General features: G+C 41.1%; 1 protein-coding gene across 6 annotated transcripts in view; it reads right to left on the bottom strand.

Annotated features, from left to right (window-relative positions):
* Window positions 1-2,916: 2,916 nt before the first annotated feature.
* LOC135098236 (uncharacterized) overlaps window positions 2,917-26,679 on the bottom strand; it is a 204,183-nt gene continuing 180,420 nt past the window's right edge. For 2 of the 6 annotated variants that reach the window (XM_064000496.1, XM_064000497.1), the window contains 6 exons: window positions 20,054-20,221; window positions 19,668-19,760; window positions 16,194-16,418; window positions 11,471-11,568; window positions 9,776-9,930; window positions 2,917-3,760 (listed from right to left, as the gene is read on the bottom strand). In XM_064000496.1, coding sequence (XP_063856566.1) covers window positions 3,299-3,760; window positions 9,776-9,930; window positions 11,471-11,568; window positions 16,194-16,213 — 735 coding nt within the window. In that variant the 5' untranslated portion in view covers window positions 16,214-16,418; window positions 19,668-19,760; window positions 20,054-20,221 and the 3' untranslated portion in view covers window positions 2,917-3,298. Of the gene's footprint in view, window positions 3,761-9,775; window positions 9,931-10,428; window positions 10,521-11,470; window positions 11,569-12,311; window positions 15,156-16,193; window positions 16,614-18,104; window positions 18,158-19,667; window positions 19,761-20,053; window positions 20,222-23,025; window positions 23,203-24,169; window positions 24,365-26,679 lie in introns of those variants that run through there. The other 4 variants (XM_064000498.1, XM_064000495.1, XM_064000500.1 and 1 more) reach the window with 4 other exon arrangements.

The following is a 26,679-nucleotide window of genomic DNA, read 5'->3' as shown; positions in this document are numbered from 1 at the left end:
GCACTTCAATTATATATATATTTTTTTTTCTTTTCCTTCATAATTTGTTCTGTATTACATTTTATTGTGTATTTATATATTTATTTATCCGTCTCTATTATCTTCCTTTTTTCCTTATAATTTATGTATATTTAATTTGATATCTCTCTCTCTCTCTTACAACCGTAATAGATATCCAACTGCCGGGAAGCACAATTTTGGTAGATTTTCTGAACCTATTAAAATTCAGAAGGAAACAGCAATAATTCGGAATCTCTTGAAATCCATAACTCAGTAGTCGTGCTGATGTTTCGATAGATTTGACAGTACATGCAGGATACTGATTGTTATTACGTATTCAGATAATGACATGAACAGAATTAGTTAAAAATTAGCCAAAAGTGCCATAACATCAGGAGACATAGATAAAACCGTATCATTACATATTTACGTTAAAGGAAATAAATGCAACAGCGACATATTAGTTCTTTATTGTCTGTTTGATGTCAGAGGGCGGGACCTGCGACTCTCAACAGCAATCAGCACCTGACACACCGCGGCAATTTCCACACTAAGAAATAAAACGATCTCTCCCTTTTTTTGTCAATAGCAGCACTAACCACGAACTCCCGAACACAAAAGATGAGCGTAAAATAAAAATAATGATAATAGTAAATGAATGAATAAACAAAATAATTAAATATGATAAACTGTCTTAAATTATCTGTCCCTTTCCATGCACTTACACCGGCAGGCTGGCAATCCCACACCACGAGGCCCAGACAGAGCACCACACACTGCTACAGCCATCCAGGGACTAAGGCACCCTGCACACATCACATCCATCTCTCTACAACCCAAAACACATCAAAAGTACCCCAAAACATATCAAAACGCATCCACACCCATCTAAAACACCCAGAAACACAGCTTTACCCACCCACAGCACCCAAAACACACCCAAACTCCTTTAAAATAGCCCAAAAATACTTAAAACACTCCAAAACACCCCAATATTCATCCAGAACTGACAAAAACACTCCAAAACACCCCAAAACACACTCAAAACTGACAAACACGCCAAGAATGTCATATATGAATATATATATATATATATATATATATATATATATATATATATATATATATATATATATATATATATATATATATATATATATAGAGAGAGGAGAGAGAGAGAGAGAGAGAGAGAGAGAGAGAGAGAGAGAGAGAGAGAGAGAGAGAGAGAGAGAGAGAGAGAGAGAGAGAGAGAGAGAGAGAGAGAGAGAGAGAGAGAGAGGCAGGGAAGGGAGTATTGAGGTGTAGAGGAAAGGAAGGATGAACTAAGGAGTAGGGACAGACAGGGTGTAGTAAGATGGGACAAACAGGCAGACAGGGAAAGAAGACAGGATTTATTGAGATGAAGGACAAACGGGAATAGTTTAATAAGATGCAGGGGCGATACAGGGTGTATTAAGCTCTAGGGGCAGACAGGAGGGGTGTACTAAGGTGTAACAAGACAGGAAGGGTGTATTGAAGTGTGGGACAGACAGACAGACACAGACTGACAGACACAGACAGACAGACAGACAGACAGACACAGACAGACAGACAGACAGAAAGGGAGAGATAAAAAGAGAAAATATGAGTGACATAGACAAAGGATATGAGAGAGAGAGAGAGAGAGAGAGAGAGAGAGAGAGAGAGAGAGAGAGAGAGAGAGAGAGAGAGAGAGAGAGAGAGAGAGAGAGAGAGTACTAGTCATCTCAATCATTCAACATAAATTCCTAATATATGTATAGATTTGTGTATAGTAGCCTTACCTAATATGTATAGATTTCTGAGCATATACCAGCATCTCTTATGGGTTTATGTGTGTATATCAGACTTAGCAAGTGTTTGGATGTGTCTCTAAGTATATACTAGTGTTTGTATACAAGTTTGTGTGTATATACCAGACTTAGTAAGCGTGTGTGTTTCTAAGAATATACAACCAATAGCAAGTATTTGTATGTCTCTAAGTGTATACCAGCCTTAATTGTGTGTTTATGTGTGTGTGTATACCAGCATTACATAGTGTTTGTGATGGTTTGTGTGTATACTAGTCTTTTTTAATTGTTACCCACTATCCCAGCCCTCCACACCCACCTGAGGCATACAGCGTCACTCCAGAGTACAGCCCCAGGTTGGTCTGGCTAGCCCCAATGACGATGAAAGCAGGAACCATCATTATCACCTGTGGTTGATGATGATGGCTCCTACACACACACACACACACACACACTGCACAAAAACATTGCCTAAGGTTAATTTCAAATTCACCTTGGTGCCTGAGTCTCTAGTGGGGAGAGGATGGATCCCTCCTCCTACCCCAACACAAGGGACATTTGCACAGGCTTACATTCTACAGAAAAGTCTTGTCATTCATGCAGAGGTTTATTTTACATTTACTTCTTAAATCCATATTATTAACATCAGTCAGTATTTTCTTTACAAATTGTGGCAGCCTTATTCATCATTCATCCTTAATTTATGCCAGAAAGTTTGGGTGAGAATAAAATGTACATATTACAACAGTATCCAACAAAGTAGTTGTTGCCTTGCCATCTTAAGATTTAGTGTAAGTTTAAAGATTTACCTGTGTTAATGTTTGGTCTAATCCTTCACGGTATCTCCTTGCCTTGGTGTGCTGAGGCTGCATGGGGATGTAACTTGATAATTATGCAGACATACAGTATAAAAATTTCAGACTAAAGTGAGGGTTGCAACTTTTTTAAGGTTCTGGATTACTGGAGGCTTTGGCAACAATTACTTTGTTGGATGCCATTCCTGTGCATGTTATGAACCATCACGTCTTATCTTGGAGGTGAAGGTTTAGTATATAATCGTGAATTGGAAAAATACTTTTCTTGGAGGTTTTTAGTATATAATCGTAAATTGGAAAAATACTTTACTTTTAAAAAATCTTACAGTAAGTCCACATAAAAGTTAGCATACATTTATATGAAAATGTTACAAACATTTATATGAAAATGAGAGAAAAGATACTCAGTGATGTTATATATAGTGCATGACTTGTAGTGGGGATAACACTTGTATTGTCACTCTGGAAAGTCACACATTAACACCAAAAGCAATCAAGGAAATGCCAACATATATTCCATTTTTCTTTCTTTTTAGTAGATGGTTGCCTTGTGATGAAGGAACTTGCTCAAAAATATTTCCTAAAAATCTAAATGTTCACAAGTGAATGGTGAGTACATTGTGAGAGAAAGATATGAACAGACAGGCAGGCAGGCATTTAAATGTAAATTAAATGTCAGTAACTTTTGGTAATGGTCAAAGAATTAATGTCGTGGAAGCTTGTGTGAAGTCCCTGATGAAAGATAAATATACCAGCCACTGGATTCACAAAACTCAACAGGATGACCCCCCCCCCCCCCCACCCATTGTAGTATTTGCTGGACTGGTAATTCCTTCTTCCATACTCATCACTCTCCTTCTCAGACCTGTACTTCCTCTTCTCGCTATCCCTTCTGCTGTCATCATGATCTCTGTGGTCACTGACAAACCTCCCTTGCCTGTGGTCAGAATATTCCCTCCTGTGATCCCTGTAATTCCCACGATCCCTATAATTCCCATGACCTCTGTACTCCCCTTGATCCCTGCAGCCTCCTTCCTTCCTGTAGTCTTGATGCCTAAAGTTGCCTCTGCACTGTCTGTTGCGGTCAAATCTGTCAGCAGGGAGTATTGGCGGCTTAGGCAGGCTCTTCTTGCAGTGCTGGAACATATCAAATACTGGTCATTTCATAGACAAGGAGACAAGGAACTGCTATAGAGTAGAGAGGAGGGATTCAGGGGATTCTGAACTTTGTTGGGATCTATGTACAGTAGAAACCTCAGTTCACAAATCAAAACAAGTTTTCCCATTTAAATTAATTAAAATACAATTAATCTATTCCAACCTCAGAAACTGCATTTTTATTTATTTATTTATTTATTTATTTATTTATTTTATTTATTTATTTATTTTTTATTTATTTATTTTTTTTTTTTGACAAATGAAGTTACAGTAACCACAAAAAGGTGTAAGTTTCTTGGACATCAGGCTATATCATGTCATTGATATGAAGGTCAGGTGCCTTCCCAGCTGTTTGACCTTCATGTCATTGATATGAAGGTCAGGTGCCTTCCCAGCTGTTTGACATGGGAGCCCTTACCTTACTCCATCTCTAAATCACATGCCTTCATAAATTAATTAAGTCTGCCACTTCCTATTTCAACTTTCAGAATGGTTGGAAAGAAAGTTATTTGAGAGGAAAAGACAAAATCTTGCCTTGCACCAGGCCTGGGTTGGCTGGAAGGAAATATTTGAGCATACAAGTCTGTGTAAAATGGGGATTGTTGCACTACTCACGACAGCACATGCTTTCTAAATTCCACCTTGTGTCTGTGATCCAGGAATTCTTGACAACCTCACATCTTATAAGCCTGTCTGTAACAGGTGTGCTCTTTCTTTGGGCATCCAGACAATGGAACATGAGGTGAAATGTAATTGGACAACAGAGCATATACAGTTATGCAGAAAAATCCCTCCTTTACAGTCTTGCTCCAGTATTTCCTTCCAGCCAGTGCATGTTTGGTGCAAGGCGAGATGGTGTCTTTTCTCTCCAATCATTATCATCTTTATAACCATCCTGAAAGTGAAAGTAAAAAGAGGCCAGCTAAATAAGAAGGCATGCAATTTACTAGAGGTGGAATGGGGTAAAGGAGATCCAGGTCTAGCTCCTCTCCAACAGCTGGGAAGGCACCTGACTTGGGTGACTTGCCAGTGTGTGATAATCACAATGTTCACGGCAGGCATGCCAAAACACAACAGTGTGTGTGTGCTTGCCAGCTGAGGGGGTCTGCAGGGTGTTTGTGAATTCACATACAGAAACACTGTTCAAGAACCATGGCAAAAATTGTTAAAAAATATTCGTGAAGTGATTTGTTCATAAACCGAACCGAACGAACCGAGTTACCACTGTACGTAGTTTAAGGTGTAGTTGTGTGGTGCACTTCAAAGAAATTAAATTGGAAGAAGAATGTTAGGGCTATGCTTTCAGTGACAGTTAGTGACTGGAAATATTTATATTTAAGAAGGATAATGATGAGCATACTTGAGTGATGCAAGCAGATGAAGAATTGTCAGCGTCAGGGAAGCAGTAAAAATATTGCCTGTGAATGAGAGGAAAAAATAGTGATGTCTGACCAACACCTAATGGAAGGACTTTTTGCAAGTAGATTTTAAGGTGAATGAGAGCAGGAAAACCTGCTAAGTGCTGAACAAGTAAGGTGAAAGGTGACAGAGTAATAGGAGAAGAGAATCACAGGGAGGTGGAAGGATAGAGTAAAATAAGTCCAGCCAGCACATCTTGACATGATTGGTGAGTTGCATGTGGCCAACTAGCATGTTAGTTATTTTTACCACTGTATTCACCACAGAGAAGCTGCATGCCAAAAATACCTACTAAATGGCAATACTCAAGTTCTTCCCACTTGCTTTGATTGACAATAAGGGTCGGTTTTAATTACTTTTCTTGAGAGATATGTGCCTTTTTATGAAGTACCACTTACCTCATCCCATCTGCAGCATTTTGTGATGCATGCATATACAAGTGCACAAAATTTCTCATGATGTCAAAGACTTACACAGAGTGACTGTATGGTACAAATCAGGACTGCATACAAGAAAATGTGCCAGCAAACTGGAGTAAACTGAGTTACAGTATATCACCTGGCTTCTAGGTTTGAAGCTTCTGGAGAGCATGATATGCTCCGCCACTCGCACTGACATCCAGAAGAATCATGGGGTTCTGTTCCTTCAGCTGTCTTGCTCCAATAATGATGGGATTTTCCTCTAACTGCCACTATGTGTCAGCCAAAGTCCCACCACTTAACCTTAGGACGACATACTCCACACAGTGTTTGTGGCAGGAAATATCACACTCCACAACCCTCAAACTTCTGTTCTAATGTGATCTATGGGGGAGTGGGGGTGCTTACAGATGGAATGAATCAACAAAGTGTGTGTGTGTATGTGTGTGTGTGTGTGTGTGTGTGTGTGTGTGTGTGTGTGTGTGTGTGTGTGTGTGTGTGTGTGTGTGTGTGTGTGTGTGTGTATACACACATGCTTTATCTTGGCTATTTTCCTTTGTTGAGACTGCCTGTGAACTGTGCAAATTTTCTCTGCCTGGAGGAAAGATAAAATAAGCTACACACCAAACAGTGTGAACTGATTTGCATGGGTAATATACAATAGCAGCAAACACCCATATTGATCTGGTGGTGGATTACAACCAGTTTTCTTTTTAAAAACTCTTACAGTTCACTTGCTGCTGCTCCCACTGGCCATTGATTGTGTCTAGGTTATGCAGTCATGCCTGCTGATTCACCAGTGGAGACGTGATGCAAGTCAGTGACTTGATATGAAACACAGGCATATGAATGAGTTGTGTAAATAACTGGTCTATTTCTTTACACTATTTTTTTTTTTCTAAAAGTTAATACTTTGATATCATACATTATGTTTTCATATCAACATTTTCAAAATATAGGGGAAGGAGGCGGAGAGCATGCAGGGAGCACAGCTTGCAGATCAGCTTGGCTTCAGCAACTATACTCCCTTGTGACTGAATATCCATCCCAGTGATGTGAAGTAATTTTCATTACTCTAGGCCAGGGGTGTCAAACACGCGGCCCGCGGGCCGCATGCGGCCCGCCACACTACTATGTGCGGCCCGCGGCACGTCTCATATTTCAGTCTTACAGTTGGTCTTTTTACAGGAATGATTAAGCCAGCCAGCCCTTTGCATTTTAAAGTCATTATATAAAGATATAAAGATACTATTATATTTTTTGGGCGGTGATGTTCCTCTGTGGTATAGTAACTCCCAACCTCGTCAAGTGTGTGTGTGTGTGTGTGTGTGTGTGTGTCCGGCTCGCCGCCACCCGCCAACATTCTCTCTCTCTCTCTCTCTCTCTCTCTCTCTCTCTCTCTCTCTCTCTCTCTCTCTCTCTCTCTCTCTCTCTCTCTCTCTGTGTGTGTGTGTGTGTGTGTGTTATTGTTAAAAGTATTTTTCTTAATTAAAGTAAGTGATTGCAAACACAATGTCACCAGCAGGAACTTTACCATCTGCTTCAAGTTTTCTATCGTGTTTTGTAGTGAATGAATTATTCTCATATATTTTTACGTAAATCATGTGACCATTTCGTCTCGTCGACTGCGTTCCAAAGCCAGTGACTATAGGTGACGAGAATACACGTAGTCGTACGGGCCCTGCTCCGTAATATACATGTATTAGACGTGACCATAACTCGTCATTCCTCCGTCTCACCGAGAATCGGCCTTTGACTTCGGTCCTGCTTTGTCCTTCGAGAGCGTCACAGCGTCAGATTTTGGTGTGACTCTTACTGCATATCATCTCATCATGATTTCCAAGAAGCGAACAGTTACTGAAGAACATCGTGTGATGCAGGAAAAGTGGAAAATATCTTACTTTTTTGCTGAAGTGAATGGAAAACCAACTTGTTTGATTTGCAACCAAATTATAGCGGTGTCAAAAGAATATAACATTCGGCGACATTACACAAGCACTCATGCTTCAAAGTATGATGTGTATAGTGGAAAACTTCATGAAGAAAAAGTAAAGACGCTAGAACAGTCTCTCAAAAGGCAGCAGTCAGTGTATCAGCGTGTTCATGAAGCCAGTGACACTGCAGTACGGGCAAGTTATAGGATTGCACGGGAAATAGCTGTGTCATCGAAACCATTTTCAGAAGGGGACTTTATAAAGAAATGCGTGATGATGGCCGCAGAAGATATTTGCCCTGAAAAACGTAGATCATTTGCAAACATAAGCCTTTCAAGAAATACAGTTGCAGAAAGAGTAAATGAACTGTCAGAAAATCTTAATAGTCAGCTCAAAGAAAAAGTTGCTAAATTTGTAGCATTTTCTGTAGCAATCGATGAAAGTACAGACATTACTGACATAGCTCAACTAGCAGTGTTCATACGTGGTGTTGATGAAAATATGCAGGTAACTGAAGAATTTGTGGAATTAGTACCAATGAAAGGAACAACAACAGGGGATGATATATTTGTGAGTTTGACTGGTGCACTTGATAGGATAGGTGTTGACTGGAAGAAAACTGTGAGTCTGACAACAGATGGAGCATCTCAAATGGTTGGTAGAAAGGCTGGCGTGACAGCAAAGTTAAAGGAAAAACTACTCACCCTGAATTCAGACCATCAAATTCACAGCGTTCATTGCATAATTCACAGGGAAGTGCTTTGCAGTAAAATATTAAAGATGGATCACGTTATGGATGTTGTTGTCAAGGCAGTAAACTTTATACGAGCGCGAGGTCTGAACCACAGACAGTTCAACTGCCTATTGGAGGAAACTCACTCTCACGGTCTGCCTTATCACACTGATGTTCGTTGGTTAAGCCGGGGAATTGTGCTGAAGCGCTTTTATGAATTAAGAAGTGAAATACAAAGTTTCATGCATAACAAAGGAAGAAATGTCCAGGAACTGAAAGACTATGATTGGCTTCAAGATTTAGCCTTCATGGTAGATATGACAGAACACTTGAATTTGCTCAATACAAGACTGCAAGGTCGCAATAAATTGGTGACAGACATGCATGAGTCCATTCGTGCTTTTGAGGTGAAGCTCAAACTTTTTGAACGTCAACTAGCAGCGAATAATGCTGCACACTTTCCTACACTGAAATCATTGCAAAGCACACCTGAGTTTCGTGGAATTATCAGCAGAGAAAAGTACTGCAACATGATTTCCAAGTTACTGAACGAATTTGGAGAAAGATTTGCAGACTTAAAGAACCTTGAGAGTGATTTCTCGATCTTTCGAAATCCTTTCGCTGCAAATCCTGATGAGACACCAGAGGATATTCAGTTAGAACTAATTGATCTTCAGTGCGATTCTGCGTTGAAGGAAAAGTTCTCAAGTGTTGATATTGGTACATTCTATCAATATGTTGGGCCAAGATATCCTCGAATCAAATGTTTGGCATCAAAGATTATGTCAATGTTCGGCAGTACCTATGTCTGTGAGCAACTCTTCTCACTGATGAACTTGAACAAGTCTGGACTCAGGTCTCGGCTCACTAATGAACACCTCAACTCAACACTGAAAGTAGCCATTGCTCAGTCTCTGGCGCCAAACATAGACGAACTTGTACAGACCAAGAGGTGCAAAGTTTCTGGGAGCAGCACGACCAGGAATTAAGGTAAATGATGCTTCCTTTTCTTTACTGGTTTATCTTTTGGTTACGTGTGTGCAAACGCGAGTGAAGGTAGAATATATTATTATTATTATTATTATTATTATTATTATTATTATTATTATTATTATTATTATTATTATTATAATATTACCTATTATTATTATTATTATTATTATTATTATTATTATATAATTACCTATTATTATTATTATTATTATTGTTATTATTATTATTATTATTATTATTATTATTATTATTATTATTAATATTATTATGGTCATACGTGATTATCTGGCCCGCACATTGAATGTGAAGGTGAAATCTGGCCCCTTGGGATAAATGAGTTTGACACCCCTGCTCTAGGCTGATATCTTAACAAAAGAGGCAGATGAAACAAAGCATCCACACTTGAGCATGCACACACATTAAGCTGATGTCTCAATAAAAAAAGGAAAGCTGAAACAAAGCACCACACATGTGTAACAACAGACATACACACTACCTCTGTAAACTGGTTATCCTCCTCAGTATAGCGAGAGGCTGCTTCCTCCTCCAGCACAGCCAGAAGCTCGGGGTCGAGAGGCACCATGTCCTCCCCATCTTGTGCCATTGTGCTAATACTGCTGGTGCTTGGAAAGGCCAATGAGGAGTCTGAAACTGAGTGTTTTCATTAATACAGATAGAGGGGAGTCTGGTGAAAGCTGGAAGTACAGTGGAATGTGAACCAGCTGGTATTTAAAAAAAGAATACTGCACTGGTGGCTGACTGAGAGAAGTGAGACATACAGCTGTTATGAGTTAGGTGTGAAAGACAAAGTACTAGGCACAAAGGGAGCAGAATGATGATGTAGCTTTGAATATTATACTGCTTCAGAAGATAAGCAGAAGTAGAATGAAACTGCATGAAAGAAGTATGAAGAGAAAAGGGAGAAATATAGAATTCTTTATACAAGTGGTACCAACAGCACTGTGTGGGGCTGCAGCATGTAATGTGAGAGCAGGTGAGAGAAGGAAATGAACTGTAATAGAGATGGTGTCTGCAAAACACATGTGGAAATAATACACCTGACTTGGATCAAGTGAGGAATGAGAAAAAGCAATGAAAAGCTGGAAGAGGCAACCAATGCTACAAATTATATTGTGTAAAGCTGCTCACTGTAAAAGTAGATTGAATCTTGTTGCCTCTAGTGTTTATCTTCAGCCTGCTTCAATAGGGAGACTAACTGCCTCTGTGTTTAGGACACTGCACTGTTCAAAAAGACATAAACACAAAACTGTTATTTGTTAATGATGATTTATTAATATAAATAAAAGATATATACATTTTAATATTTCCAGTCCATTACTTTACTTAATTCATTAAATTTTGTAAGACCAGCTAAGAACAGACACCCCTACAAGCTTCCTACCAATATCTCTTCAACCCCCAAATATGGTGTCCAAATCTATTAAGAGAGAGAGAGAGAAAGAGAGAGAGAGAGAGAGAGAGAGAGAGAGAGAGAGAGAGAGAGAGAGAGAGAGAGAGAGAGAGAGAGAGAGAGAGAGAGAGAGAGAGAGAGAGAGAGAGAGAGAGAGAGTCTTGGAATTATAAAGTTGGCAGCAAAAACAATGACAAAATTTTCAAGTGTCAATCAACATCTGCATGCCATCCAATCACTGTATCACTTAGCCTTGATCTCGGGTGATTAAAAACGATCACAAGGAAAACAATAATAATTTAGTATTACCCCTTAAGAAAATTGCAGAAACAAACATATCACTCATGTAAACTCACTCATGTGCTTCTTCGATGGACCACATGCCCCTCCTTTTTTTATTTATTTTTTGTTTATTTGTTTTCATGATTTATCTAAAGGATAATAGCTAGATATTATTACTGTTTCTTTATTCATATATATATATTTTAAATTAGCTTAGGGCAAAGCTGACCAAAAAGGTGATTACAAATATTTTTAGTGCAAAATTTTAGGTGATGGCAAGATTTAAGGGTGCACCATTAAAAGAAGGAAGGAGGCAGCAGGCACAGCTTCTACATCAGCTATGCATACACCAACTGCAGTTACTTGGACACACTGCAAACTGAATGCAAACTGAACACAACTCCAACAAGATAGAAGCAAACATTCTGACCACTACAACATCATACTTCAAAGGTAAATATTAGCTAATAAATTCTGTTCCAACTTTTGCATACTTACATTTCTCAGTGACCAGTTTCTCTAGAATGAGTCCATAGAAACCCTCCAAGGAAGCTTTGAAGTGGGTTGTGCTGGCTTTGCTTTCTGGTTCAAATATCCTGGAAAAGAAAAAAAAAGCAGTCAGGTGGATCTGGTCTCTGGTTCAAGGAAAATCAGTTCATATCAACTAACTCTGGTTTCTGGTTCAAATATCATCTAATGGAAAATAAGCTATCAGCTAACTTTGGTATCTGACTCAAATATCATGTAAAGGAAAAAAGTATCAGTCTTGCACCACTGAGAAACACTGACTGATAGAAGAAGTGTTCAGAAAACTTTACACCCACAATGACAACTGGAGCAAGGTTCTTCAAAGTAAGGGAGCCTCCCTGCACTATGCACAATAACTGAGCATGTATAACACCAATATAAGTATGGTTGGGTGGCCATTTTTGCTGTGATATCAAAGCACAGAGCACACCACCTCCTCGGTTTGGGTAACCCAAATCACCCGAGTCACCCAAGTCATGCAAAAAGAGCGTCCAGTTGAGAACTGGGTGACCCGGGTAACCCAAGTCACTTAACTTAACGCACCCCTGGTCTCTGACATGGAAGCTGTGGCCATTCCAGGGAAAATCAGCAAAATACCTCATCAGGTCCCCCAACTAGCAGAGACAAAATGCCAGAGGCACCTCTGCTTAGGAGGATCCTGAGGAGGGATTGGAGCAATAGAACAAGATGCAGATATGAGACTGTGATTGGAGGAGCCCAATGGAGAAGAGAGGATGACAACATAAGCAGAAGGATTAGAGGTCAGGAACAAACACATAACTAACAAAACACATGTTTGAGTGCAGCTCACCTCTCCCACTCCTGAGCAGCCTGACCTCCTGACAGTCACCAAGTCAAAAGCAAGGTCAGCAGGGTTCCTGAGGGTCTGGACCATGAGGTGGGGGTGTCCCAGGATGGTCACCAGCTGGGATGCCTCAGACAGTGGAATGGAGATGTTTACAAAGTTATCCCATGAGTTCTCTGTGAGTTTGGCACCACAGGAGCAACACAACACATAGTCTGTGAGGAACACCAGTTGTTAACACCACCCAGGAACACCACCACTCACCAGTCAAAAATCATGGTCAGTACTCATTATCCTAAGAGACATTCCATTTTACCAGTCAAATACATAAAGTCACCCATGACGCACCTTCAATCACCAGTCACCAGTCACACTCCTCAGGCACCACTCATCAATCAAGATCCTCATCATTACTCACTATCCTAAATGACATCCTAAGTCACCAGTCTACTCTGAAATTCTTAGTCACCAGTCTCCAGTCAATAGTTAATAGTCTGACATTCTTAGTCACCATTTTGACATTCCCAGACGTCAGTCATCAGTCCAGTGATTATTACTATGACTGTCACTTGAGACCCTCTTATGAACAGAATGCATGCATCAAAATGTCTTCATGTGAAACGTCACTTAGTGCAGAAAGGCATTAAAAACATTTTCAATTTACAGGAAAGATTCACATGTAAGAGCAGGAATCAAAGATGAACATGAACACACTTTACAAAATACTGGAATGGTAGCAATGTTCCCTTCCACAGTAGGTTGACCAGGTAATGAATGTGTTACACAAGGCTGTGATATCATTCCATACATACAGGAAATTCTTTACAAAAGAGAGGACTTTACTTTGGAGAGTGCTTCACTAAATATAATGAGCTCATTACTCTCACTTCAAAAGCCAGTGAGGCTTATTTCGTGAAAAGACAAAGGCAAAAATTCTTTCATCTATTTAATTTACTTAAACTAAGATAGAAAATATATTCTGTCCTTTTTCAGTAACAATAAGAAACACTAGTCTTTAGTAATTCCTAGTGAAGGAGAGTCACTGCACTACTACTGGGACGACTCAACCACAAGAGGCATCATGATTCCAGTTTTCATTTTCAATATTATGTTTCATTTTCAATGTTATCCTTGACTTGAATTATTGCTGACACATTTTTGTTTCCAGAAGGTTTAATACTCCGTTTTCCTGTTGATATGAAAAAAAAAAAACTGTTTGGGGAAAGTTTAATTAATATGGTGATAGAAAATATCTTAAATATATTTGAGGAAGTGTCAAGAACATTATGAGAGCACCAGTCAGCAGCCACATTAGAAGGGAAAGAGGCTCAGGGTGTGACTTCCAGATCACCTCGGCCTGCACTGACTGTAAATATAGCAGGATTTAAATCCCTACAAGACATTTAACCATGTAAGACAACTATACTCTATTCAAGAAATTTATAAATACATTCCCTCCTACTAGGTGGTGGTATGTCAGGCTCTGGACTCATCTCTACTGGCTGATGACTTCCTGGACCATGGTGGAAGATTTACCCTGAATTTGGTGACTTTCAGGCACTGTCTTCCACAGCCTCCCACAGCCCAAACACCTCGATAATTCCCTTATTAATTCTTACACCTCCATAATTTCTTCTTCTTGATATCTTTTCCCTAGTCTCTATAGAGTCATTGTTCTTGCCAGCTCTCCTCCAAGCATAGTCATATATATTTTCCTTTGACAATTGTTTCTGTCTCAAGTCCTCCCTTACACAGTCTATCCATATAAGGTTTAGTTTTCCTCTTGCTCTCCTGCCTTGCACCTCTATCTCCATCACACTTCTCCTGACATATGACTCTTTTCTTCTCTTCACATGGCTAAAACACTGCAGCTTTTTTCCCTGTGTCCTTTGAAACGTCTCCACTAGTTTTACATTTTCTTCATATCCAAGCTCCAAATTATTGACCCATGTATCTATCTGTCCATCTGTCCATATACCAGGTTGGCAATCCCACACAGGGTGGCCCAGACAAAGCACCATCCACTCATACACACATCATTCACACTCTTAGTCCTATCAGCCCCTAATGGAGAGGCTATTCACCTAATATAGTATAAAATAACTATAACAATCTCAGTCCCACATAATCAGTTGGCTTGGTGCTTCAAACACAGAATATTAAACCAACAGGAATGAAGGAGTAAACGAGATGAAAAGATAATGATAAAAGATGTCTCTACTCTCTTCCTCCCTCAGGTCTTTACTTAGGGGATATAACAAGGATGACATGAGCAAAATCCTTAGGTTCAGTGATCAGGATAGGACAAGAAATAGTGGGTTCAAGCTTGATAAAGCTAGCTTTAAATGAGATACAAAGGAAAAAGTTTTCAAATATAGTGGTTGATGAATAGAATAGACTCAGTAATCTGGTTGTTAGTGCTGAGTCGTTAGGAAGCTTTAAAAAGAAAACTAAACAAACTTGTGGATGGGGGAGATGGGTGGAAATAGGCAGGCATGTTTCATACAGGGATTGTCATGTTAAGGACTGATGGCTGCCTGCAGCTTCCCCTATTTTCTTATGGCTGTTAATGTCCTGTCAATATGGAGCTTTTAAAAGAAGACCAAATAAATTTAGGTATGAGGATGATAGGTAGAAATCAGAAGGCATTTCTAACAGGAAATGCCAATTGTGGGTTGACAGATTCTTGCAGCTTCCCTTGTATTCTTATGTTCCCATGTACTCATCCTCCATCCTCTTAAAGTTGTGAAGGAGTTCCTGCAGGCAAGACTCAGCATTGGGGGAGTCCATCTTATTCACCACAAGGAGTGCTGGCTTACTCAGCAGGTCAGGTGAATACAGCTCCAACTCCTGTGTGTACAGGTGTGGAGGAGTAACTACAAAGGAATATAAATGAAGGTAAAAGAGCAGCAGATTTCTTGGCCCTTATGAGACTTTGTGGTAAGGTACAAAGGAACAGGAAAAAAAGAGCAGCGGATTTCTTGGCCCTCATGACGATGCTTGTCATAAGGTACAAATGAACTCAAAAGAGGATAAAGAGTAGCAGATCTGTTGGCCTTTTTTTTTTTTTTTTTTGTGGGGAGGTGTTTGTCATAAACTACACTAATTAAAGTAAAGATGAAGACAGTGTGTGTGTGTGTGTGTGTGTGTGTGTGTGTGTGTGTGTGTGTGTGTGTGTGTGTGTGTGTGTGTGTGTGTGTGTGTGTGTGTGTGTGTGTGTGTTTGAGTGAAGGGTAAGTACATGACAGGCTGTCCCTGTGATGTCATGCCTTGGGGCATCATGCAGACTCTGAGACACTGGTCTGGAGACAGGATGTGGCAGGATGAATCAACCAGGAGAGGGTTTCACAGGAGATCACGCCTTTGTCAGGATTCACAGAAACATGAGTCTGACACGTTACCACTCAGGCCGAGGTGGTCATCATGACCTGAGTGGATTTTGGTCAACCGACTGTCCTGTCACTGCCACAAAGACTCAGTTTCCAACATGACTCAAACTTGGGATCACAAATTCACATCCATGCGTTTACCAGCAGGGTGTGTCTGACAACCCCAAGGAAGCCACAAGCCAGGCACTCATTGTAGGCTAGATGTCAACACTGTACAGAGTTTCCCCAAGTTATGGTGGAGTTCTGTTCCAACACCAAGTCATAAATTGACAAAAACAGAATCAAAACTAAAGCATTTTGTCCACATACAACCATAAATGCACAGAATCAGTATTAAGAGCACTAGCAAATAACTCTCCTATTAGTTAGAATGAGAGTAAAGCTGCCAATCAACACAACACAACAGCAAGTCAAAACTGTAAACACACAGACATCACATTCACGCAAAGTTCCTCAGCCCCACACACCCCTGCAGGGCACTGGGCACCCACACACTCACCCTGTTGACCAGCATGACATTCTCGGTGGGTGAACAGTATGGGTGTTTGGGTGACAGCCGGAAGCTGTTGATGTCTACCACAAAGAGGAGGAAGTGTGTCCACTCCACGTGGCACAGGAAGCGGTGCCCCATCCCCATGTTGGAGTAGGCACCCTCGATGAGTCCCTGCAGATCAGCGATGGTCAGCCGCCGCATGTCACTGTACTTCACCACACCCAGGGTCGGCTGCAGCGTCATCGGAGGGAACAAAGTAGTTAGAAATTCAAATGATGAGTTATTTCAAGAAAGCAGCATAAAATTAGGCTTGTAATGTGCTGTTTTGTTTCTCTTCAGTTGATTTTGCATTTTGTGTTTGTCTGATATGTTGTATCTGTACTATTTTAATAATAATAATAATAATAATAATAATAATAATAATAATAATAATAATAATAATATATTTATCTATCTATCTATCTATCTATAGTTACAAGTTCCAAGTTAACCAAAGTTGGAATCAGGTCATAAGCTTGGGATGAATTGTGGCTGGCCAATGGAAATGTACATGCCAGGCCCAGGTGGGCTTAACCTAGGCACAGGCCGGAGGTAAAGCTGACAGACATTCTTGGTCGGCTGTAGTGAGCTGTGTTGTGCCTCTGCTTGGGACTGCTACACTCTATGCAGTGGATAAGTACAGTTTTCATGATACTTGTCTTGGTTTATTCAGTGAGAGCAGTTATGTTATTTAATGCTGTTTTGTGGTGGTGGTTTTGGTGAAGTGCTTTGTGGTTTGTCAGTGATTATCAACCATTGTGAGTTTATGGTGTATGTTATTATTTCCTGTTGGAGGGAGGAGTGTATTGGTGACAAGTGGAATAACAAGTGACTGTTGCTAGTTTAGTAGTGAATCATGAGAGTACTTAATCTGTTTGTCAAACTGCTGTGATGTAACATCTGCTGGTCTGTCTATCCTTTCATTTTTCAATAGGCAGCTTTGTTTGCTATAAATTGTTCATTATATTAAGGTAAAGTTTACAAGCACTTGACTTCCTTTTGCCCTTGACCTGAGTTATGCAATGGATGATGTTCTTGTCTTAAAGTGAACATAACAAACCTTGAGTCAGGTTATCCAAACTTACTTATTCACTTGGCCAACTGCCTCCATCTCACAATATTATCTATGCTGATAAGGAGAAATAATATGTAATAATAATAATAATAATGATGATAACAATAATAATAATAATCAATCTAAATAAAATTAAATTCATAAAATAAAATAAAATCTACTACTACTACTACTACTACTACTACTACTACTACTACTACTAATAATAATAATAATATATTTCATTGAATTATTTTTTTATATGCTTCTCCTGTCATTAATTCCTGTCTTAAGTTTTATTACATGGCACTAATGATGTTTCTGAAGCAATGACTTGTACCTAAAAGAGTACCTTCTACATAACTTTCATGAGACCAAGACAGATTAGCAAAGTAGAGGCATGAAGAATATTCATAGTGAAGCTTGTCTAGTCTTGGGAATGGTTCTATGTTTCCTTGAGCAGGCTGTGACTCACAGGCAGGGATGAAAATGATGAATTGTGTGAACTATGGCAATACTTCTGCCCTGAAGTGTGGTGACACACACACAGACAGACATATTCATGGACAGAGAGAGAGAGAGAGAGAGAGAGAGAGAGAGAGAGAGAGAGAGAGAGAGAGAGAGAGAGAGAGAGAGAGAGAGAGAGAGAGAGAGAGAGAGAGAGAGAGAGAGAGAGAGAGAGAGAGAGAGAGAGTACATATAGAGAAGACATGAAACAGTATAAACTAAAGGCAATGAGCAGTGCAGTCAAAAAATCAAGCAAACATGAGGCAGAGCAAAGTGGAGATGATGTGAACAAGGAGAGAGAGGTGCAGAACACTCACAGGGGTAGCTGGCCACCTTGGGTCTGGCGCTGGAGATGGCCCACAGCAGTGTGGACTTTTTTTTTTTTTTTTTATGTAGGAGGGACACTGGCCAAGGGCAACAAAAATCCAATAAAAAAAAATGGCCACTGAAATGCCAGTCCCATAAAAGGATCAAAGCAGTAGTCAAAAATTGATGAATAAGTGTCTTGAAACCTCCCTCTTGAAGGAATTCAAGTCATAGGAAGGTGGAAATACAGAAGCAGGCAGGGAGTTCCAGAGTTTACCAGAGAAAGGGACGAATGATTGAGAATACTGGTTAACTCTTGCATTAGAGAGGTGGACAGAACAGGGGTGAGAGAAAGAAGAAAGTCTTGTGCAGCGAGGCTGTGGGAGGAAGGGAGGCATACAGTTAGCAAGATCAGAAGAGCAGTTAGCATGAAAATAGCAGTAGAAGACAGCTAGATATGCAACATTGTGGCGGTGAGAGAGAGGCTGAAGACAGTAAGTTAGAGGAGAGGAGTTGATGAGATGAAAAGCTTTTGATTCCACCCTGTCTAGAAGAGCAGTATGAGTGGAACCCCCCGGACATGTGAAGCATACCCCATACATGGACAGATAAGGCCCTTGTACAGAGTTAGCAGCTGAGGGATGAGAAAAACTGGCGGAGACGTCTCAGAATACCTAACTTCATAGAGGCTGTTTTAGCTAGAGATGAGATGTGAAGTTTCCAGTTCAGATTATAAGTAAAGGACAGACCGAGGATGTTCAGTGTAGAAGAGGGGGGCAATTGAGTGTCACTGAAGAAAAGGGGATAGTTGTCTGGAAGGTTATGTCGAGTTGAAAGATGGAGGAATTGAGTTTTTGAGGCATTGAACAATACCAAGTTTGCTCTGCCCCAATCAGAAATTTTAGAAAGATCAGAAGTCAGGCGTTCTGTGGCTTCCCTGCGTGAAATGTTTACCTCCTGAAGGGTTGGACGTCTATGAAAAGATGTGGAAAAGTGCAGGGTGGTATCATCAGCGTAGGAGTGGATAGGAACAAAGAAGTTTGGTTTAGAAGATCATTAATGAATAATAAGAAGAGTGGGTGACAGGACAGAACCCTGAGGAACACCACTGTTCCTCAGGCTTCCCTAATGCTGTTGCCAGCGTTAGAGAAGCCCACCAGACCCACATCAGCCAACAGCTTCAGTTTCAGCTTCACAATGTGTCCCTGTGGATGCGAGAACATAGGAACATGAGAACACATCATCAAAAAGGGGTAGTGCAAGAAGCCAGCAGGTTTGTACATAGTTTTTCTCACCCCCACAGCTGCTAACTTTGCACAGGTGCCTTATCTGTCCATGCACACTGTACATTTCGCCTGTATGAGAGGGGATTTCCATTTCAAGACACTTGTTCCTCCAATTATTGATGATCCTTTTTGACCTCTCTTTAGGGACTGGCATTCTAGTGAGCCTTTTTTTTTCTTTTTAACCTTTTGTTGCTGTTGGCCAGTGCCCCACTTACATGAAAATCAATCAATCAATAAATAAATAAGCCAAGGAAGTGCCAGTGTTCCTGATGTCCCACCAGTACCCACCTGTCCCTTCTGCCCATTGTACTGGTTGCTGGGGTTGCTGCTCCTGCCCACCTCAAGCCACCAACACCTTGTCTCCTGCACAGTTTATCTCACCTGAAAAAAAAAAAAAAAGGAAGAAAAGATAAAAATCACACCTTAACTTAGGGAAATATTTCTACTGATTACAGCTTAACCATCCTACACACACACACACACATACACACATACACACTAACAAATGATTACTGAATCCATTCCATTCATCCACCAGTCTATTTCAGAACCAATTCTTTCCTGTCAATAAAAAAAATTCTCCTAACAAGAGATCAAAGAGAAAATAAAGACAGGTGTGAAAAAGGAAAAGGGTGAGAGTGCCATCAGGAAAAAGGTGAGAGTGGCATCCTCACCCAGCAATTTCTGGTGCTGCTCGAGCCAGACAGTGGTGCCGGTAGGGACAGGAATGGTCAGCTCAGTGCCAGCCTCCCCACAGATGCGATACTTGCGACTGTCCATGCCAGCTGCCCCAACCCACCGCTGGTCTGGCCGAGCCTTGCGCAGCTTCAGCAGACTGTGGCCTGTGAGGGAAAGAGACAGACAGAGAGAACAGGGTAAGAGGGATATGGTCTGTGAGAAGGAGAGCAGGGTGAGAAGTGGTCTGTGAGAGGGAGAGCAGGGTGAGAAGTGGTCTGTGAGAGGGAGAGCAGGGTGAGAAGTGGTCTATGAGAGGGTGAGTAGAATGAGAAGTGGTCTATGAGAGGGAGAGCAGGGTGAGAAGTGGTCTGTGAGAGGGAGAGCAGGTGAGAAGTGGTCTGTGAGAGGGAGAGCAGGGTGAGAAGTGGTCTGTGAGAGGGAGAGCAGGTGAGAAGTGGTCTGTGAGAGGGAGAGCAGGGTGAGAAGTGGTCTGTGAGAGGGAGAGCAGGGTGGAGAAGTGGTCTGTGAGAGGGAGAGCAGGGTGAAAGTGGTCTGTGAGAGGGAGAGCAGGGTGAGAAGTGGTCTGTCTGAGGGAGAGCAGGGTGAGAAGTGGTTCTGTGAGAGGGAGAGCAGGGTGAGAAGTGGTCTATGAGAGGGAGAGCAGAGTGAGAAGTGGTCTGTGAGAGGGAAAGCAGGTGAGAAGTGGTCTGTGAGAGGGAGAGCAGGGTGAGAAGTGGTCTGTGAGAGGGAGAGCAGGGTGAGAAGTGGTCTGTGAGAGGGAGAGCAGGGTGAGAAGTGGTCTGTCTGAGGGAGAGCAGGGTGAGAAGTGGTCTGTGAGAGGGAGAGCAGGGTGAGAAGTGGTCTGTGAGAGGGAGAGCAGGGTGAGAAGTGGTCTGTGAGAGGAAGAGCAGGGTGAGAAGTGGTCTATGAGAGGGTGAGCAGGGTGAGAAGTGGTCTGTGAGAAGGAGAGCAGGGTGAGAAGTGGTCTGTGAGAGGAAGAGCAGGGTGAGAAGTGGTCTATGAGAGGGAGAGCAGGGTGAGAAGTGGTCTGTGAGAGGGAGAGCAGGATGAGAAGTGGTCTGTGTGAGGGAGAGCAGGGTGAGAAGTGATCTGTGAGAGAGAGAGCAGGGTGAGAAGGAAGTTTCCAAGCCTCATTCCCTGTCATAACAAACAGTGTTTAAATGTCATGCCTCACTTCCTGTCATAACAAACGTAGTCTCTCTATGTCATTTCCCATCACAACACACACAGTGTCTCCATGCCTCACCTTCCTTCCCCTCCACATACAGGTCACCCCCTGTGCCACCCACTTCCCTGAGAAGACCTAATACAGTGGGACATGAGAGATACAAGAGGACATGGAAGGAAGATAAAAAAAAGATAGTTACACAAGGAATATGAAAATGAACAGCTTTCCCATCCAGTCCATAGAATGGGATGGGAAAGTACAGAGAATACATCAATCTTTTTAAGGGTTAAACACCATGAGATGCAAAGACAGGACACCACAAGTATAGGTCCCCTCCCATACATTACAACTAGATAAATACAACTACATAAACACACACACACACACACACACACACACACACACACAAGGTTTCAAGACACTTGTCCTTCAATTTTTGACTACCGCTTTGGACCCTTTTATGGGACTGGCATTTCAGTGGCCATTTTTTTTTATTGAATTTTTGTTGCCCTTGGCCAGTGTCCCTCCTACATAAAACACACACACACACACACACACACACACAAAAGGGGATCTATTCATGGCATACACTGGAACTCCCTGTCTGCTTCTGTATTTCCTCCTTCCTATGAATTGAACTCTTTCAAGACAAAGGTTTTAAAACATTTATCCTCTCATTCTGACCTTTCTTTTGAGACTGGCACCTTAGTGGTCTTTTTTTCACTATTTATTCCCCTTGGCCTGTGTCTCTCTTACATAAAATAAATAAATAAATAAAATAAAATACATTAATGCAAGGAATGGAAATACTGGACTGGGCAGATACTATGCACTGTGATAGTGTACACTGTGACTGGCTCATGACAGCTGCTGGCCTGCCTGTTTCACATGGCCAGGGGAGTGAAGCAAGGCAGCTGGTGAGACTGTTCAGGGGTGCAGGGAGACAAAACTTCATGGTTAGGTTTGGAAGTTGAAATATACCGTCAGACTTCATTTAAAATTAAAATTTACTCATGAAAATGGCATCAAACTGTCATACTGTGTTCTGCAACTGGCCAGGCTCAGTTTTACAAGAGCAAGGGTTGATGCCACATACCTTGCTGTCACCAGTCAATAAACACTTCATACACAGTCATGCTGTTCCGAGGGGAATGATAGAGGGGAGTAGAAGAAAAAGACCAGGGGAGATATACATGGAAAGTTTGGTGAAGCTGACAAGTGCAAGGGTGACAGCAGTGCAGATGATACAAGCTACATAAGACAGACACGAGTAGAGGTCCATAGTTGCTAATGTACTGGAGGATAAGACACTGCAGTAAGGTAAGGTAAGGTAAGGCAAGCCACTGATGCATGGCAGTTTGAGTGACTTGTTACGGAGCATCCACAGGGGTGAACCTTCCGAGTTAACCCAAGTGGTTATAGTGTGGTGTTCAACTGTACTACTTTTGTGTCATGAGACAGGCATCATGTGTGGCTGTGATATTTAAGAAGTCAGACACCTACCACTGATTGACAAGTAAAAGAATGGTGAAGGCAGCCATTCCAGTTTATCAGAACCTTTTTCTCCATTGAAATTCATCCAAGTAGCTTTCAAAGAAAACATTACTAATTCCTTGGATCCCACACATTACTTTTAACTTATGCTTGGCCTTTCTCTCCAGTAAAATACAGATAAACTGATTTTTTAAAGAATCCAGCATTTATTTTTCCTGTGCACATACATTAGCTGCCCATAATAAACATTCCACTTTGCTATATATGCCAGGCTGCCTCAGTCACCTGGCATGGCAGCAATGTAGAAGAGATGCAGCGCTGGCAACTCATACCACCAGGATGCAGGACCCAGCCAGGAGGGACCCACGTTCTCCATCACTGCCCAAAATTTCTTCTTCCCCTTCCCAGCAACACAAAATCTCTTCCTCTTGCCAGCAACACAAATTCTCTTCCTCCTCCTGTACAGCAATACAATACTTTCTCCTCCTCCTCCTCCTCCTGTAATACCATCTTAGTTAATAAGATCCTAATTTTAAGCGTATATTTATCACATTTTATTTTTTATTCAGTACAATATAAATTTAGTCCTAACTGGATTATTAATAAACCATTTTATGATTATTATTTGTCAATGCATCAGTGTAGCATCAAAACATTACTACACCCTGCCTGCTCATGTTTGTTTGTTATTAATAAGGAACACAAGTCAGTCCTTTGCTCTGCCAAACATTACTTCCATGGACTTGCCATACCTGCACATTTGACAGAGAGAGAGAGAGAGAGAGAGAGAGAGAGGAGAGAGAGAGAGAGAGAGAGAGAGATGAGAGGAGAGAGAGAGAGAGAGAGAGAGAGAGAGAGAGAGAGAGAGAGAGAGAGAAGGGTGAGTGAATTAGGTTAGTTTAGAAAGCCAAATTCCTGTGATTTTTGCTTCTCCATACGAAAAATTTAATTTCTTTTTTCGTGGCTGTTAGACGGTTCATGTTTCTAATAATACTGTTGTGCCCACCCCTCACTCGGGAAGGCGTGTTATCCACACAGGCACAGGTCAAGAAACTAGAGCAGCGGGGACGCCGGGACAACACACACACACACACACACGAGGCCGGGGCACAGCCGGGGCACAAGGGAAAACACGGGCACTATTTCCTAGGTTTATCGACAAATCCTCTGCAAGTACACTGCTTTAGAAGTTTACAGGGGCACCACAAGCCTCCCAGGGCACGACAGGCACTCAACAGGCAGGGAAACACTTCCAAAACAGGCAGGCACACGCTGGCCTCCTCTCTGGCCACGCGTCTCCCCTCTCTCCCTGTTCCCGCCTCTCCCAGTCTGCCACCTCCACAGTGCTGCCACCCGCACCCATACCCCTGGTATAACAATACCGAAAAAAAAAGAGACTGAGACATGTGTCTGTAAGAGTACTACTTACTCTGACAGCTTCCCTTGCGTCCTTATGTCCTGATAGACGGATGCCTGGAAAAGACACAATCCTCTTTTCTTGTGACCAGTTTGGCCATCCAGTCCTTGCTTCTCAAGTTCAGCTTCTTGTAGGGAAGATTAGTTCATTCAGCGGCGCTTCCTTCATGTTTCTCTTCATTACTGTGTTCCTTGTGTCTTCTCTTTCACTATCTATATAATATGTTCATCTCTCCCAGTGTTTCCCTCCTCACGGCCTGTCAGTCAGGTGATGACGTAAACAAACATTACAGCTGATCGCTGGCACGTGCAAGGGACACAGGAAACCTGCATTTTTCACCCATGACTCGTGTATTTATTGGATCAGACCGTTTTAAAGACGGCATTAAATTATTTATACAACTTGGTCTGCCACAGGTTAATGTACGCTCTGCACCACGCTCTGTATATTGTCACTCTGCCCTTCATTTATTTTTTTTAATCCTAATTTGTTCTGTATTATATTACATTATGTATTTATTTAATTCGTTTCTATTTTCTACTTTTTCCCTCATAATTTGTTCTCTATTATATTTCATTTGGTCTCTCTCTCTCTCTCTCTCTCTCTCTCCTCTCTCTCTCTCTCTCTCTCTCTCAAGAGATAAAAATAAATAAATTAAACAAATTCCTTATTAATTAACATATATTTGTGTGTTTCTTTTCTTTATGATCAAAAATATTTGAAACTTTTGCCTGGGAAATAAATCATTACGAAAACAAACAAGATAGAAAGTAAAGCAAGTTACAAAAATAGGAAATTGATTAAAAAGTTTACAGTTTCTTGAGAATAATATTGAAGTGACATTAGCATTTTCATCTGACAGATACACTGGGTTCAGTTAAGTTAGGCTAGGCTAGATTAGGCTAAATTAGGCTTACAAAACTTTCGTTCTTTAATTTAATTGGTCATTCATTTTATATATAAAATTATTTTATTTATTAATTTTACGTAGGAGAGTCACTGATCAATGGCAACGAGAGGCAGAGAGTTAACTCTTGCAATTGAGAGGAGGACAGAATAGTGGTGATTGATTGACAATACTGGTTAACTCTTGCATTAGAAAGGTGGACAGAATAGGGGTGAGAGAAAGAAGAAAGTCTTGTGCATGTGCTTGTGATAGCGAGAGAGAGGCTGAAGACAGTCAGAGAGAGAGAGAGAGAGAGAGAGAGAGAGAGAGAGAGAGAGAGAGAGAGAATGGTACATATTGTTCTCTCCTCTCTCCTTCTCCTCCTCCCTCCAACACTTGAATACCGCATTGCTAATTTACATCAATTTCCTGCTAATTAGGCCAGGTGTGATAATAGTAGCAGTAAAAGTAGGAGTAGTAGTAGTAGTAGTAGTAGTAGTAGTAGTAGTAGTAGTAGTAGTAGTAGTAGTGAAAAAAAAATTTGATATAAAAAGTACCGTTTTCTTTTTCTTCCATTTCATATAATCACACTCACACACACGTATCGTACGTTAATGGGCAGCCTCTCTCTCTCTCTCTCTCTCTCTCTCTCTCTCTCTCTCTCTCTCTCTCTCTCTCTCTCTCTCTCTCTCTCTCTCTTTGTGTGTGTGTGTGTGTGTGTGTGTGTACTGATTCAACTTGTCCAGTCAAAAATACGAGGGAGAGAGAGAGAGAGAGAGAGAGAGAGAGAGAGAGAGAGAGAGAGAGAGAGAGAGAGAGAGAGAGAGAGAGAGAGAGAGAGAGAGAGTTAAACTGACGAAATTCAATACATATTTATCTCCTCTTCCTCCTCCTCCTCCTCCCTTTATAACAAGAAGTATACGTATCTCGGCTCATTACCCTCCTCCTCCTCCTCCTCCTTCTCCTTCTCCTCCTCCTCCTCCTCCTCCTCCTCCTCCTCGCCAGGTAATAAGAGGTGATTACTCTCTAATTAGACAGGTGAGTGTGTGTTCGTTACCTGGGGATCTCATTTGCTGGTGGTGGTGAAATTAACTGCAAAATTACTATTACTACTACTACTACTACTACTACTACTACTACTACTACTACTATTGCTACTACTACTACTACGAATAATAATAATAATAATAATAATAATAATAATAATAATAATAATATGAAGAAAAATAAAAAAGACAAAATATTTCATTTATTATTTTCTCCTCTTCTTCCTCCTCCTCCTCCTCCTCCTCATCTTCCTTAGCAAACTTTAAGTAACCTCCAAATAAGGAGTACAGGGTTTACAATATCACCTCCTCCTCCTCCTCCTCCTCCTCCTCCTCCTCCTCTTTTCTTCTTATTTATCACACTTCCTCCTTATCAATCTTCCTCTTCCCCTCCTTCTCACTTTATTTCCTCCTTCCTCTCTTCCTCCTCATTCGTCTCCAAGAGGAGGAGGAGGAGGAGGAAACAGGAAGGAAAAAGATGCCAGAGAGTCGTAGTTCAGAGAGAGAGAGAGAGAGAGAGAGAGAGAGAGAGAGAGAGAGAGAGAGAGAGAGAGAGAGAGAGAGAGAGAGAGAGCGCTCAATAATTTCAT

The sequence above is a fragment of the Scylla paramamosain genome, unplaced genomic scaffold, assembly GCF_035594125.1.
Source record: "Scylla paramamosain isolate STU-SP2022 unplaced genomic scaffold, ASM3559412v1 Contig51, whole genome shotgun sequence".
In the NCBI taxonomy this organism is placed as follows: Eukaryota; Metazoa; Arthropoda; class Malacostraca; order Decapoda; family Portunidae; genus Scylla; species Scylla paramamosain.
The sequence above is the reverse complement of the archived record's forward strand: the minus strand, read 5'-3'. Positions and strand labels throughout refer to the sequence as shown.